This window comes from Phyllostomus discolor, chromosome 2 (assembly GCF_004126475.2).
Source record: "Phyllostomus discolor isolate MPI-MPIP mPhyDis1 chromosome 2, mPhyDis1.pri.v3, whole genome shotgun sequence".
Classification (NCBI taxonomy): Eukaryota; Metazoa; Chordata; class Mammalia; order Chiroptera; family Phyllostomidae; genus Phyllostomus; species Phyllostomus discolor.
This window is the reverse complement of record NC_040904.2, coordinates 102,881,196-102,897,927: the sequence shown is the minus strand read 5'-3', so window position 1 is coordinate 102,897,927 and position 16,732 is coordinate 102,881,196. Positions and strand designations below refer to the sequence as shown.

Below are 16,732 nucleotides of genomic sequence, written 5' to 3'. Positions count from 1 at the left end.
CACCACTCAGCTTCTGTCATCGTTGCTGCCTGTTTTCCCAGCCTGGGCTCCAGCCCTTCCAGGGAGCTGCTTGCCAAACTCCACCTTTCTAATGGGTCCCTTCTCTGTTTTTGAAAGCCAGAGTCAGTTTCTGTAGTTTGCCACTGAGAATTCAGATCCATACCTGTTACTAATTCCACTTCTGGAATCAGTCCGAAGCTTCTTTGTTCCAGCTGACTTTGCCAGTCCTTGCTGGTGGACATCTTGTCTGCCCCAGCTGGGCCCTGGACAGGAGTCGGGACCCTGAGGCATTCTGGCCCATGATGTGATTGTTTTGCTTTGTCTCTTTGGGCAAGTGACTTTTACCCTCTGGACCTCAGTTATAAAAATGTAGGAGTTCACCCAGATGATCTTAAAACATAGAACACACTGATGTTCTGTGACCTTTGAGAATTTTTCACAATTTAGTCCCTGAAATAGAATGTCCCCCCAGCCTTGCCTCCTTCCCTTCATTCAACCACATACACCCACCTCAACAAGGATCCTTGTGATATTAATCCCAAACTACTTTCTTAGAGTATGGATTCCATTTTTTCTTAGCATGTGAGTCCTCACAAGCCAGGCAAAAAACAACTTTACTTTCTGCCACACGTGCCTAATGTAGATGTTGACTCTGAAGGGCCAATGACTAACAAACACTGATTTTAGATACCCATCGCAAATACTCGGAGGACCATTTGGTTTCTCCATTCTTACCGCAGCTGCCCCTTTCCTGGTTCTCCACAGGGTTTTGCAGAGGCCAGGGCATTGCCCTGGGAGCTGGCCTCCAAGGTCAGCTGGGCCTGACCCTGGCGGTCCTGCATGTGGAGGACCAGGGCCTCTCATTTCCAGAGGAGACCCAGCTGGACCCTGACCTCATGGGGCACCCGATCCCTGTAAAACTCACCACATGGAGCCCAACAAGTGCACTGGGCCTGCTACTGCCTGAGAGGAAACAGGGCTGTACTTTGTCTCATCTGACCTGACCGTCCTTCCTGTTTTCAGGCTATGGGGGATGTGAAGCTGGCTGCCTCAACACACGTTTCTAAAAGCTCCCTGGGTATGGATCACTCGAGAGCCGGCCCCATGCCCCTGACCGAGGCTCCTGCTTTCATTTCACCCCCACGGAACCTCTGCATCAAAGAAGGAGCCACTGCCAAGTTTGAAGGAAGGGTAAGAAGTGTGGCTGGGTGGGAGACTTGGGGAAGTTGGGAGGAGGTCATCACTCCCTCTGGAGACTTTTCTCATTGGAATGGCTCTGGTAGAGGACCTGGTTTGTTTGGGACATAGATAAAGTGAATATATATCAATTTGCTCTGTTTGCTTGGTTTATTGTTGACTTTGGTCTTTGTTGAAGAACCTGAGGTGGGGAGTGGGGAGGGACACCGAAATCTTCTGCTGTTAATGTAGGTCATGTCTGAGTGTGAGCTGCCTGACTGTAGGAGAAGACACGGGCTGGCTGTCAGCAATGGGACAGCTTGGGATTTAAAAAGGGCCTTAGAATATGGACAATTAAAAACTGATTATAAATTTTTTTCACTTCCTCCCTGGAAGGAGTACTTCATTAATTAACCCTCTTGTGTGTCTACTTGGTATGCCCAGTGCAGTGGCAGGGGAGACAGGGCCCCTTCTCAGTACTGTTACCTTTTGCTAATGAATATTGGTCTCTTTCCTGTACTGGCTCTCCATTTCTTTTTCTGCAAATGGGTGTGATAATCCCTTGTCCACCTTGTCGTAGAAGGGAGAAGAAGATGGGAACATTGAGACTGGCTATCAGAATAACTTGTGTTATGCCCAGTTGGAGAGACTTTCAGTAACCTACTGGCTCAGACCAGCAGGAAGTCAAATCATCAACCTGACATGGAGACACATGTGGAAGTCAGGGGGTTTGCAGGTAACAGTTGTCCAGGGATTAAACACGGGGAGGGGGGGGGAATCTACCCCAGGAAATGCTTTAGAAGCTGGAGGACTTAGATCTGAGCTGGTGACTGAGACACTGATGTGAGGGAAATTCATAGGTTGCACTATGACTCTACAGTTGACCCTGGAACAACACAGGCTTGAACTTACACATGGATTTTTTTTCAATAGATATTCAGTCAGCCCTCCATATCCCTGGGTTTTGCATCTGTGGATTCAACCAACCACAGATCGAAAATAGTATTTTTGATCTGCTGTTGAGGATCCACAAAAACGAAGGGCCAAATTAAATTATATGAGGATTTTCAACTGATTGGGGGTCAGTGCCCCTAAGCTCCTGTATTGTTCAAGGGTCAATAGTACAATTCAGGAGCACGCCCCTCACAGCTTGTAGAAGGAAGGGATTGAGCACGTCACTCTTTCCGGCTGACACTGGGCCTGGCCTCTGTTCAAGAGCCAAGTTTGACTGGGTGGTCCTCTGGAGAGTACGCAGGGGTTGTTGCTTTGAAAATGGCCCCATGTGCTTCATGCAGGCCTGTCTGGTTAAGGCTGTTTGCTGGTGGATGTGATGTAAGAGTCCCTGTCATGCGTGTTACCTGGAGAAGATGGTGGAGAATGTTGGTGATGCTGCTGATGGGCCTGTTTTTTCTCTCTGGGCACTACCAGGATGAGGGCTCTTTTCTGTTGTCCTGACTGTGATCCCCCCACATCTCCACTGTGGGAGGAACTCCAGCCCGCAGAATCCTCCCATCTACTGCAGCTGAGAAATAAGTCATCCCGGACACAATCTTGCTGTTCCGGCAGGAAAGGGAGTGGCAATTCCCTCTAGTGCAGAACGCCCCAAGCCCTTCTCCAACATGGCTTTGATTGGGAATTTTATGTGTAGGTGCACACATCATACATGGGTAGCTCATCAATCAGTGTCAAAAGGCTATATTCACACAAAAACAGGTATTATCTATAGATAACAATTGAAGGAACACAGAGATTTGTCATAGGTCAGGGTCTGTTGGTCATGCTGACACCAGAGGGTCTTTAAGACAGGTTTCATGAGTAAGGAGTTTACTCCTAAAGCCTTGCACTTAAACATCCAGTTTGTACCAACAGGGCTATACAAAACAAAAAAAGCAAGCTTCAAAGGATACAGTGTATTTATCAGGCCTGATTACCACAGGAACCCTTGGTATCAGAGTCCAGTTGTGTCTGCCACCTCTGTTTTCACCTGGTTTTCCAGGGAGACTTACTAGCCCCTTTTAGGCCTTGCTCTCACAGGGCTACAGTCTCTGAAACCACACAGAGTGGTCCCCAAAACCCTACAGCTCGAAGGAAAGAGGCAATGGGAAGGGTCCCTGGGGAGTTAGAAATGGCTTAGATGGCCATAAAAAGGAAGTGCTGGTGCATGCTTCAGCATGGGTGAACACTGAAAACATTACACCAGGTGAGAGAAGCCAGGCACAAAGGCCATGTCATGAACGATTGATTCCATGTGTATGAAATGTCCAGAGTAGGCCCACCTGTGGAGAGAGGAGGCAGATCAGTAGTTGCCAGGGGCTGGGGAGGAGGAGTGGAGGTGACTGCTACTGGGTACAGGGTGTCTTTTGGGAATGATGAAAGTGTTCTGAAATTATACAGTGATGATGGTTACACAACTTTGTGAACACACTCTAAAACACTGAATTTACACTTGAAAATAAAATACTAAAAGCAAACTTTAAACAAACAGCTTAGCAAACTAATCGCATCCCTGTAGCCGCCCTCCTGCCCACTGCCTCTGAGCGAGGAGCTCCCTCTTCACATTCAGGCAGATGTGAGGAGGGAGAGATGGTTTCACTTCCTTACAGAATGACGCTGCCCTTTCTTCCTTTGTGACTCCGGAGGTCAGCAAGGAGCCACGCCTCCGAGTTATTTGATTTGGAACCTTCGAAGGGTGATCTCCGGCCCCAGAGTCAGCGCTGCGGTGCTTTGCTGCTCCTCGTTCTCTGGCGGGCAGGTCACACCTTCCAAGGACCCAGGTTTCCTTATCAGAAGAAACGGCTGGTTGTTTCTGTGTCAAAAGATGTCAAAAGAAAATGAGTCGAAGAAGGAAACAGTAAAACCCCTTTATAAAGTTAAGAAGTGCACTAGCAGTATTTTTTACTGAGGTGAAATTCATGTAACATAACTGTAACCATCTTGAAGAACTCAGTGGCATTTCACATATTCAGTTTTAACTGCAGTCTTCTTACAGGATAGCATTTTCTGTGTGAAAATTTTGTTTGTATTGATGAAATAGTTGATGTTGCATGATATATGTGGACTCTATCAAAACGAACGTGCTCCTGAAAAGTCAGCCTTCAGAGCTATGTTACCACTCCCGGCATGCCCGGAATTCACCCAGAACCACACTGTGGCAGCAGGCTGGTGCGCAGTGGACACACAAGGAAGACAGTTCCAGAGAGATGTCAGAGGGAGCCTCTGGCTCCATTTTCAGACTTGCAGAGAGGATGGCTGTCATGCAAAGTGCTCTGTAAACTAGCACACTGCCAGCGTGTGTTATCTCTGTAGCAAGGGACACAGAGGGGCATTTTGCATCAAGCAAAGGCCACCTCAAATCATTCCAGATGAGGAAGCTGGTTTTCTGATACCAGAGATGAAGTTGATCAGGGTGCTCCTGACCTGGAGCCCTCTGAGAAGGGAAGGGAGAGGTGGTGTCAACCTGAAATGACATGGGCTGTAAGCAGGAACCGCTGCTTACAGGACACTGAGCTCCAAAAGGGGTCCCTACTGTGCATGGTCAGTGGCTGTCTGGCCACTTGACCCTGCCTGCAGCTGACTCCTCCTTCCAGGTCCTGTCCTGGATGCTCATTCTGGACGGGCCAGTCCTGGGTCAGTTTCACAGTGGCCTCAGGACCTCAGCTCTTTAGGACCTGGGCTCATACAGAATCTCTTACGAGTGGCTTTTTAAAATTAAGCCTTCAAGCTACTTCTTAGGCTCAGACCGGTGCCCATTGTAGCTGTCAGGAGGCCTTCCTTTCCTTGTAGAAGTCCTCAGGGGGTCTGTCTGCTTTCCTCTCCCACCCCCCCCTCCCCTCTTTAAAGTTGCCACCAATAGCTTGAGCCATGAAGTTTGGGTATGAAGGATACTAGGATGACCCAGCTTCTTTTGAAGGGGGCAGAGGGACCCTCCCAACACTGCAGAAATACTGTGGACACCACAGATGAGAGAAAGTTATAAAGGTTTCTTTCCTACCACCTCCTGAAGCTGGTAATGAGAAGTTGGTTCAAACTGCACCTTCTGCTTTTATCCCTAAAAGAGGTAAAAAACTGTTGTCTGCCCCACCCATTTCCTTTTTTAGGCCATGGACTTAAACTTTTTCTCCAGGAAAGCCCCTTTTTCTAGCAAGAAGACTTAGATGACATTAAAGTGGGTCCACAGGTGCCCCTTGAGGTTCGAGTCTTCTTCCGAGAAGCCCCAAACTGTGAGGTGTTCAGCTCAGTGGGTCTCAGCCCCTCGCATCTACCAGGGCTTTTGGCTTGTGGCAGACACTCTGGACAGCCAACACATAATCCACCACCGATCCCCTTTGCCCTCACCCTTCCCCACTCTAGAGGCCGCTGGAGAGGCTTCCTTTGCAGCTAAGGTGACCCAGGGACACATTCTGGCTGAGGTCTGCTAGAGAGTTTCTGAGAAAGTTCTTGCTTTTCTGATTTCTTTTTTAAAGAAAAGGCTATCACCGCTGCTCTCATATTCCAACCCTCCCCCACTTCCTGCCTTGAATTCGGCTGTGATACCTGGTGCCCAGGCAGCCATATTAAAACCATGAGGCAACAAGCCTGAATACTAAGGTTTTGTTGGGGTGGGTAGTGGTGAGGGTGCAGCAGTAGATGGAGCGTAAAGACCAGCAGCCAAGAGACAAAAATCCTAAGGCTTAAAGACTTTCTCAGACAGGATCTTTGACTGGGGTTATTCACACAGGAAACTTTTACAAAAAGTATTCCTAACTGATAAACACTTAATAAGATACATGTATAGATATTGTCTCTTTAGATGAGGAGGATAAAATGGGAAGAAGATATACACAGACAAGAACTAAACACTACTTTCAAACCCTTATCAAATGTACTCACAGTGTGGGGAGTGCCTTGTTCTGAGTTGAACGTGGCCCTGCATTTAAAGCATTCTAGAAGAATTTGTTCCGTCTTGGCTGTGGCTATCGGGCTTGAACCAACAGGTTTTCTGAATAGAGGTCACCCACATGGGGTCAACTGGTAAGTTAATGTCACTGTAGAACAACTGCTATTTGATCAGGGTCTACTGAATGGTCCTCCAGTAGACTGAATGGTCTACTGAAAAGGTCTTTCTTTTTTGACTCTGCAAGCCTAAAGCTTGAGGAGATTATATTCTGGAACTTATACAATTTTGGCTGTATATTTCAATACCACCTTGAGACCCAGGCAACCTGAGCCTATGTTTTAGAAACTCCTGTTCTTTTGTCTGGCTATACCATGCCTCAGGACAGAGGACCTGTCTGCCCAAGGGGAATGCCTACTAAAGCCATACCACCCCCATGTTCAGGATACCCAGAACCCCAAATTCATTACCAAATGGCCTGAGCCCACTTCCAAGGCCTGTAAGGACCTCTTCCCACAAGATGATATCACTAGGCTTGAGTGGGCACCCGTTGGCTTGCAGGGATGAGAAGGTAGATGGAACTTAGATGTGGGACTCTGTCATCCCCCTACATGCCTAGGAGGACCCCCACAGTGCAGGATGCAGCTAGGATGGGGAGAGCAGTGTGCTGCACTGTCCCGCAGCCTGGTGAACACTGCTCGGCCCCGGGACACTCGGGGCCTCCCAGGGTCCTGCAGATGCCACAGGCTGAACAGAACTCCTCCAGCTGTGCTATTGCCCATGCAAGTGGCTCAAGTACCGATGGGCTGCTTCCCTCACCACAGTCGAGTATGAGAGGAGGGAAATGGTGGCAAAAATACTGAAATTACTGGGATTTCTTCCCCTGTGCCCTGGACTTCTTTCTTATCAGAAAAAGCAAACATGTTGATAGGCCCTGGCTGTGCTGTGAATCAAATGAGCTGATACTTTTGTGTCTCTGGAGAAGTGCCACCCAGATGAGACTTCTGTCCAGTCTGGGGTTCTCAGCGTTTGCTGACGTGGGCCTCGTAATCAGGGGCTAGCCTGGCCTCATCAAGGTGTGTTTGAGGACGGAGGAAGGGAACACAGGAAGACCTGACCCGTGAAAGCCTGAATCATTCCTCAGTTTCCACCTTAGCCAATAGTAATATCCTTCCTGCTCACCCAGCCCACTCATACATAATACAGGAACTTTATTCTGGTATCACTTTTGTGGAGAAAAGATAAACAAGAACAAATATTTTAGCTTCCTTATCTATTGATTTGGGGTTGGGAATGGGGGCAGAGTACGATAGGAAGGGAACTAGCATTTGTTGGTGCCCTGCTGGGGCTCTAGGCATATGACCTGTCATTTTATCCACATGGTAAGGTGGCTTTATCCCCATTTTTATAGGGAAAGAACCCAGGGGCTCAGAATAATTATAAAACTTGCCAAGGTGACATCAGTAAGTGATAGAGGCAGTACTTTGGGGTCCAGATCTGTATTCTTCGTATTATATGATGACATCCCTTTCACACGTCTCATCTGGTTCCTTGCACGTGTGGCTGTTTTTATTTATCACAATACCTGCCACATGATGGGCACTCAATAAATGTTTGGTTCCCCCAAGGACCAACATGGTTCTTGCCTGGCAAATTCACAGGGATTCCGTCCCAGGTTTCTTACAGGCCCCCACCCCATCGTCCTCCCGCTCCCTACCCATACCACTCCCCACCCACATGCCCGCATCCCTGCTTCCCCCTTTCCTCTGGCTACACCTTCATCTGGAATGCCTTTCCAGTCTGTCCAGCCTCAAGGTCCAATTTAAATTCTAACTCCTTCAGGCTATTTCCTTAAGTATGTTTTCTTCTTAAAGCGTTTCATTAGAGGACAGAAGAGTCATGGAAATGGGATGTGGAATATTCCTAATAATCACATAAGGTCACTCATGAGTAATAACACAGGAAAGGGTTGACTACTTTGGCCTTTTTTAAACAAATTATTTGTTCATCCTCTCTGTGCCTATAACTTTGTTATAAAGAAAAAATGATTTAATTGTTAAAGTATTTTTAAATAAAAAATTTAAACAATGTGGAAACATTCCTTCCCTTGAACCTTCTATTCTCCACAAGTAGCCGCCATCAACAGTTTGATTATACTTCTAGAAACATTCTATGCAAAAATGAGTATATATGCACATATGACCTATAAATATATGTACATACATGTATGAAAATGTATACCAGTGGGCTCACACAAGCATGCTCATCTGCAACTTGCTCTTCTTTACTTGACACCTTTCAGCATTAATTTTTTACAACAGCACATAGATCTACCTCGTAGATCTAATCCTAAGGTTTATAACCTCCAAGTGCTCCCTACTCTAAATTTCCATAATACTTACCTAAATGACTCACTTTTATTTTTTGTCAATTTACAATTTTATCAGTTATTATTTACTGTCTTTTGTTTCCTCAATGAAAACAAGGCTCTTTAAATTTAGGTTAACACTAATTAAAATTAAAAATCTAGTTCCTCAGCCGTGCTGGCCATGGCTAGGTGCTCAGCAGCCCCATGTGGCTAACAGCTACTGTGTTGGGCGGCAGAGGTTACTGAACGTTTCTGTCATCACGGAAACTGCTATCAGAGGGGCTGATCAAAACCACTGTCATATCTAAGTCAGTTCCCATACAGCAGAGAGCCACAGCTAGAAGGTACATTAAAAATTGTCCCATTCACAATAGAAATAAGATATTAAATTCTTGAGAATTTAGTTGGGGCATAAGATTCATTCAAAGAAAAATGTAATCTCTTAACGAAAGAATCTTTGTCTTCCATTTTGTTGAAGAATGGTAATCTTCAACAAGTTTGAATGTGCTCCCAAAATTCCTGTACTGTCTGGTCCAGAAATCCTCATGGCAAGGAGACTGGTGGTGGACTACCTGTGTGCACAGAGAGAGTTCCTGAAGTATTCGAAACAAAGCAGCAGAATGGGAAATGACAGGGCAAATATTGTCAAAACTACAATGGTCAGCAGTTGGTGGCCACTTCTGATTCAAAATGCTGGACTAAATAGACTTATTAGCTCTGCCTCCCTACAAATATGCTATTCAAATGAGCATAAAAGGTTTTAAAGAGAACAAATTCAGATTTGCACTGAGATCAGGAGAGGGGACATTAGTGGATGAGAGACTTTCTTGGGATCGCATTGAAGGATGTATTAACACTGCCCTCCATAACATACAAGAGTGAGGCTCCATCAGGGGTGAGAGTCACATGTTTGAGATGAAAGGATTGGGAGACTAGGAATGGGCTATAGGGCAGAAGTCAGAGTCATTAAAGGATGTTTGCTTAATATCTACATGAAGAAAACAGAAGCTACTAGTGTGGAACTAATCACTATCTCAGAAGAAAGTCTTTCTACTTTGGCCCTGGGTGAGCTGTGTTGGGTGTGCGTCCACCCAGTTGCTCTCTGCCTGAGCACTCTAAGTAGAGCCCGCCCATCGATGTGTCCCAATCAGAACACGGAGCTTGTGGTCAGCCCCTCATTCAGGGAGACAGGACTACAGCCTGGGATGGAAAACCCACACCAGCTACCTGCATTTAGAAACTAGTTCTTTAGTCATAGATTGTGAATGGTTAATTCATGGCTGCCAGATATTTGAAGAAAATATTTATACAGTGTAATATGGCTATCAAGAAAATGCTTTTTAAAAAAAATCAACCCATAGACGAAGCTCAAAAGTGTTCCTTATAGTTACAGAATAGAAGGCAAACTCTGTTAAGCTTTGGCAAGCCAAAAGTGAAGGGGTGGTGAATGGTAAGGCAGAGGTGGGGACAAAAAGAAAACTATAAGGGCACTAATGTCTTCATCTTACACAGTGGGAAGAGATACCATTGAAAACAGATGGATCAAATAACAGGTTTGAGTATATGACTTAAAACCATAATGAGCTAATCAAAAATGGTTAGCTCATTGGCCGTATTTGGCATGCAGACCTTTTGTGTTCGGCCAGTGATGTTCTCAAAAAATTTGAGTTAAGACTTATAAATGAAAAGCTTACATATACAATTCATTTCTGAATAGCTTTTTTCTTCCAAAAAATAAGATCTGGCAATGTTTCCACATGGCAAAAGTTGGTCAGTGTGTACTCCCCCTGCAGCTAAACACATCTCTGCCAGGTGCTCTAACGCACCCCATTCTTAGTTATCACCTCACACGTGGACAAGCACATATTGCCAGTGTGACTGCTTTTCCCCTAGCCATGTTCATTTAAAGTGGAAGGGCAAAAAAATGGGCAGGAAGGGCATCGTGATATTTCTTGTCCCTGCCCACTTCCCATACTTGTGTATCATGCCAGGTGCTGCAGGCATTTGAGTTTGTGATCTTGTCATTAATGTCTATTGAGGATCCAAAAATCACAACAGGACTGGTGAGAGGGAAGCAGTATAAGTCAGCAAATTCCTCATCATTCAGAGTGAGAATCCAGTAAGTGTTATTTAAATTCTTAAGTCTTAAAAAGTACATACAGAGTATATTATCTAAAATTACTGATTTTTAAAAAAAATTTTATTATTATTTTTTTAGAGAGGGAAGGGAGGGAGAAAAAGAGAGAGAAACATCAATCAATGTGCCGTTGCTGGGGGCCATAGACTGCAACCCAGGCATGTACCCTGACTGGGCATGGAACCTGCAACACTTAAAATTAGTGATTTTTAATGATAAGGATGCAAAGATGATTTCAATGATTACATCTGGGAAGTGATACTATTGCGAGGGGGAAGAGTAAGAGGGATAGAAACCTTTTGCCTTTTTATTTTACTCTTAACTTCACCCTTTTACTTTATACATATTTTTATTGCTTGAATTTTTAACAGTAGATAAGAATTACTTCTGTAATTTTTAAAAAGCACAATATAATTGCCTATAAAAAGGCTTGGCACATCTAAGTCCCATATCCAGATTCTATCTGATAAATGGTCAAATATGAATACGCAGTTTACATTGAAAGAAATGTATACAAAAGTCTTGGTGTAGAATAACGTATAGCACCATTTTAAATACGTTATATAAACTGCAAGCAACTCAATACAATGCACCACAGTACTCCCTGTTAATCTGTTACTTCATTTCGGAATTCATGACAAGTGTCCAAACTGGCCAGTGGTGAGGAATGCCAAGTGCTGAAGCGTTTTTTCTCATCCAAATGTGATGAGCACTGGGTTTGATGAGGTCTGAAGCAATGAGTACTGAGGTGTGACTGTGTATGGAAATTAAAATACCTTGAAAGTACCTGAAAAACTAGCAAAATAAAAGATGTGACTGTTGGGGCTGTGAGAGAACAGGCAAAGGTTTCCTTTGCTGGGAGCATCGACTGTTGGTTCAGTCATTATGGGGCTCCGACTGGCAGAACGAACAGGGACAACAGAGCCCTTGATATGCTTTGCCAAGAGTTCTGCCTTTGACACTATAACTTAACTCTGAAAGGAGAAGACAAAGTGGTTGGTACGAAGGTGTTCAGAACACTATGTAAAATAACAAAACAGAAACTAGGTTGTGCTCAAAAGGAGATAATTAAACACATCAATATTGCAGATACCACACAGTGTCATTTTGGGAGCTGTATCCATACATGGAAATGTGTGTGAATAATATGAAGTGGGAAGAGAAACAAGAACACTGCATGGTATGATCACTGCCAGATGAAAGCATTGATGTTTGCTACGTAACATTAGAAGATCTGGGACCATGCAGATAGAGTGGTTTTATTGTTGCAAATTCTTTAAGTGTTTGTATTCATTAAATTTCACAGCAATAGTTCACCTATCAGGGAAGAGAAGGCTGGTATTATCTAGATAGATCTGTTTCTCTACTAAGTCCTTAGGTTCCTATCATTATTATTTTTTAATTGAACTTATAGGGATGACGTTGGTTCACAAAACCATACAGGTTTCAAGTGTACAACATAATAAAACATCAGTCATCAGCACACCGCATCATGTGCCCATCACCCCAGCAGGGTCTATTTCTGGTGCCATTTCCTCCCCTTTGCCTGCTTCCACCTACCCCCCCTTCCCCTCTGGTTTCTACCACACTTTTGTCTCTTTGCGTGTGTGTGTGTGTGTGTGTGTGTGTGTGTGTGTGTAAAGCATAAAAATATGTTTTTTTCTTAATACTCTCTCATTTTCTCCAGTCCCCCAACCCTCCTCCCCTCTGACAGCTGCCAGTCTGTTCCTTATGTCCACACCTCTGTTTCTATTTTGCTTGTCAGTTTATTTTGTTCATTAGATTCCATATATAAATGAGATCATACGATATTTGTCTTTCTCTGACTGGCTTATTTCAGTTAGCATAATGCTCTCCAGGTTCATCCTGGAGCACTTTATATTTTTGCTGTCACAAAAGGTAAGAGTTCCTTTTTTATGACTGAGTAGTATTCCATTGTATAAATGTACCACAGCTTTTTTATCCACTCATCTACTAATGGGCATTTGGACTATTTCCAGATCTTGGCTATTGTACATAATGCTGCAATGAACATAGGGGTGCGTATATTTTTTCAAATTAGTGTTTCAGGTTTCTTAGGATATATTCTCAGAAGTGGGATCACTGGGCCAAAAGACATTTCCATTTTTTTAACATGTTTCAAATTATCTTGACTGCTTTGAAATGAAAACCAAGTTGTATGGCAGAATGAGCAATGAGAAATGGAGACATCAGATTAGGCTTTTCTTATTCTAACAGTAGCTCCTGGTGGCCTAAAGGAGAAGGTGTGAAGTGCCAGGTTTGACATTCACATAGGCAATGGGAGGTATCACTGAGGTGGCTTATTTTTTTCCCATAGGTAGAATTTCTGCAGGACTCAAGACATTCACATTCCTTATAACATGCAACTTCCTTCTAACTTTAAATGCAGTTAATAATTAACCTTTCTTAAAAGTTGGCCAGCATGAGCTGAGTTTCCTCTGTGCTCTGGACACTAAGACAACAAATAAAAATAAATCATGATTCACATCATTGATGACTTTGCAACTAATAGATGATCATTTTTGGTAACAGAAAATTAAACTTTTCCTCCACCCTGAAGCCTTTTCTATCTCTTCCAGCCCTTTGCATTTTTTTTCATTGCCACATTCTAGGAAGATTCTAGTCCACACTACACAGTTTAAAGTTAAATTAGACAACTAACATAACATGTGGAAAGAACACTGGGCTGGGGTTCTGGCTCCTACGAAGTTGCCTTAAAACTTTTGACAGACCACTAAACCTCCCTGAGTCTCAGATTCTTTCTTATAAAAATCTTGATTTAGATGGCCCTTAAGGATCCTTTGTGGTCTGAGATTCAGTGGTTTATGTTTTTATAGTGTGTGTTCCCGATTTCACATGTCACATTTTTAAAAACACACCTGAGTCTCAGCTCCTGGTAGGTGCCCAGTGAAGAGAGATTATTTGTTTTATCTGTGCATATTCTAAATTTTAATCTCCTGCATCATTTTTTAAAAAGTAATATTCTGAGAGACTTCCGGCAAGATGGAGGAATAGGTGGACGCAGCGTACCTCCTTGCACAACCAAGAACAGAACCACAATAATTTACAACAATGATTTGCAGTCATAATATCAGAACTGTCAGAGGATTTATCTAAATGGAAGTCGGACAGCCAAGAAGTTGAAGTAGACCCGTACATCCAGACTGGTAAGGGACGACGAGCCGAGCGAGCGGGCGCGGGGCTGGCACGGGTCGCAGGCGCGCGTAGGTCAGGGGAAATCTGGCGCAAAATCGGCGCGACAGCAATCCGGGACGCAAGAGCGCAGCGGTGCAGCAGTGATCCCTGAGTACGCAAGCAGCGGCTGGGGGAATCAGTGGGGCAGCGATTGTGGACCAGGGCAGAGCTCACGGCCCAGAAGCCCAGGGAAGTGTCTGACTCCAGGAGAACGGAAGGGTCGCCATTGATCCCTCCTGTCCCCGCTCCCGCCCCTGCCCCCACATATAATGTCACAAACTAGTGACTGGGGTACCCCGCCCGGTGAACACCTAAGGCTCCGCCCCCCACCGTAACAAGAGCGACCAGACCGGAGAAAAAATAAATAAATAAGTAAAATAATAGAAGAGATAGGGAAAGACATAAGACATGTTTCCAGCAGAACAGATCAGTCCCCCAGGACTCATCCTTTTGAGTGACCAAGAAATAGCCAATCTATCAGATGCACAGTTCAAAACACTGGTGATCAGGAAGCTCACGGAACTGGTGGATTTTGGATCCAAATTACATGAAAAAATGCAGATTACCATAAAAGGGATGCAGGAAGACACACGGAGGAGAGCCAATTGTGAAAGGAAGGAATCTGAGTCTCAAAACAACACAGTGGACCAGAAGGAAGATAGAATCAACCAAGCAGGAGAGCATGATGAAATAAGAATTCAAAAAATTGAGGAAAAGATTAAGAGCATCCAAGACACCTTTAAACGTTCCAACATCCGAATTATAGGGGTACCAGAAGGGGAGGACCAACAAGTGGAAAAGTTATTTGAACAAATAATAAAGGAGAACTTCCCCAAACTGGCAAAGGGAACAGTCTTCCAAGAAATCCAAGGAGCGCAGAGAGCCCCAAAGAAGTTGGACCCAAGAAGAAACACACCAAGGCACATCATAATTACATTAGCCAAGGTAAAAACGAAGGAGAGAATCCTAGAAGCAGCAAGAGATAAGGAGACAGTCACCTACAAAGGAGTTCCCATCAGACTGTCAGCTGATTTCTCAAAAGAGACCTTGCAGGCAAGAAGGGGCTGGAAAGAAATATTCCAAGTCATGAAAGACAAGGACCTACATCCCAGATTGCTCTATCCAGCAAAGCTCTCATTTAGAATGGAAGAGAAGATAAAGTGCTTTTCAGATAAGGTCAAATTAAAGGAGTTCATCATCACCAAGCCCTTACTTTATGAAATGCTAAAGGGACTTATCTAAGAAAAGAACATAAAGAAAAGACATGTATAGTAAAAGGACAGCAAACTCACAATTATTAACAACCACACCTAAAGCAAAACCAAAAGAAACTAAGTAAACAACTAGAATAGGAACAGAACCACAGAAATAGAGGGCACAAGGGGGGGCTAGCAGTAGGGGTGGGAGGAGGAGAGAGGGGGAAAAGGTATAGAGAATAAGTAGCATAGAATGTAGGTTGAAAATAGATAGGGGGAGGGCAAGAATAGTACGGGAAATGTAGAAGCTAAAGAACTCATAAGTATGACACATGGACATGGACTAAAGGGGGGGAATGTAGGTGGGAGAGGGGGCACAGGGTGGAGGGGAGTGAAGGGGGAAATGGGACAACTGTAATAGCATAATCAATAAAATATATTTAAAAAAAAGAAAAAAAAAGTAATATTCTGCTTTTATTTAAGGTTGATTTCAAGTATTTGTATTTGGTTCAGTCAAGCAATGTTTATTGAGCACTTCACCACAAGCCAGGTACTGTTGATTTTTTAGAACTCGACCTGTTTAAGGAGCACTGCACTGTCATTTGTGAGGACTTTAGTATCTGGAGTCTATACATCGGATTGAGATTTGGACCAAATAATCTTCAGTTGCTCCCATCTTTAACATTTTATTATTTTATATGGTTCCAACATGTTGGTGTTGCAGTTTTCTTTGTATTTTGTTCTGATCACATCTTATTTTAAATAATGTACCCTACATTTTGTGTAGCTTTTTATAGTGTACAAAGCTTTCTACATTTGTTAGAGGGTAGAAAGTGCTAATTACTGTCTCCCATTTCTAAGCACTTAGGGAAAGATAGGCAGAATTAAATGGAACGAAATGTATGAATGAAGACCCAGTGACTCCCAGAGCACAATGCTCTCAGGGATGACTAGATTACAGGCTCCTAATCACCTTCCCTGAGTTAAATCTGCCCTTCCACTAGGGGCAGCACTGCTGAAGAATGTCTGGCCTCATTTGAGAGGTGAGATCCCACCCACGGGACCAACCTAACCTGTCAGGGCTCCCAAGGGTGCCTCCCTCAGGCTCTTCCAGGCTTCATCTGCTGTGAGATTTATCTTTAAGCACCACCTCTCACCCTAGAAGCCTTCCGTAGTTTTGAGTCCAGGCTCTCTGCCTGGCATTCAGTGTTCTTCACAGTTTGGGCCAGCCCCTGGACTAGTGGTTTGCCCAGCTGCCTTGCAACCTGGGCCCCACCATTCCTGGCAGGTCCTGGGCTCACGCTCTCTCTCTCTCTTTCTCTCTCTCTCTTTCTCTCTCTCACTTCTGCATCCTTCTACCTGTGTTCTGGACCCCAAAACCACCAAGTTCTTGCAAATGTCCCTTTTATCAGAGAGCCTTCTAGCTTCTCCTTGCCAGTTCCAGTCTCCTTCCTCAGAATCACCTGGGCTTTCTTACAATGTATTACCTTTGGTGTTATGTGCTAGTTATTTACATAATTGTCACTAGAATGAGTGTTCCTTGAACACAATTCCTTACTCATTCTTGTGTTCTTCGCAGCATCTAACCTGGGCAGGGCCATGTTAGATGCTTTCAGTAAGGTCTTGTTGGATTATAGCTGATGAGGATGGATTTAAATGCCCTGCAGCCAGCCTAGCAAGGCTAAAATGTTGTCCTTTGTAAATGTCTTTGCTTGGCAGCTTGATGGTTATTATGGGTCTGGCTACTCCCAGGACCAATAGTGTGG

The 16,732-nt window shown here is 44.2% G+C and overlaps 1 protein-coding gene across 6 annotated transcripts in view; it reads left to right on the top strand.

Annotated features, from left to right (window-relative positions):
• Nucleotides 1-16,732, top strand: part of MYLK (myosin light chain kinase) — a 291,257-nt gene that overhangs the window by 112,169 nt on the left and 162,356 nt on the right. For all 6 annotated transcript variants that reach the window (XM_036018196.1, XM_036018195.1, XM_036018198.1 and 3 more), the window contains one exon: nt 1,024-1,191. In XM_036018196.1, coding sequence (XP_035874089.1) covers nt 1,027-1,191 — 165 coding nt within the window. In that variant the 5' untranslated portion in view covers nt 1,024-1,026. The remainder of the gene's footprint in view (nt 1-1,023; nt 1,192-16,732) is intronic.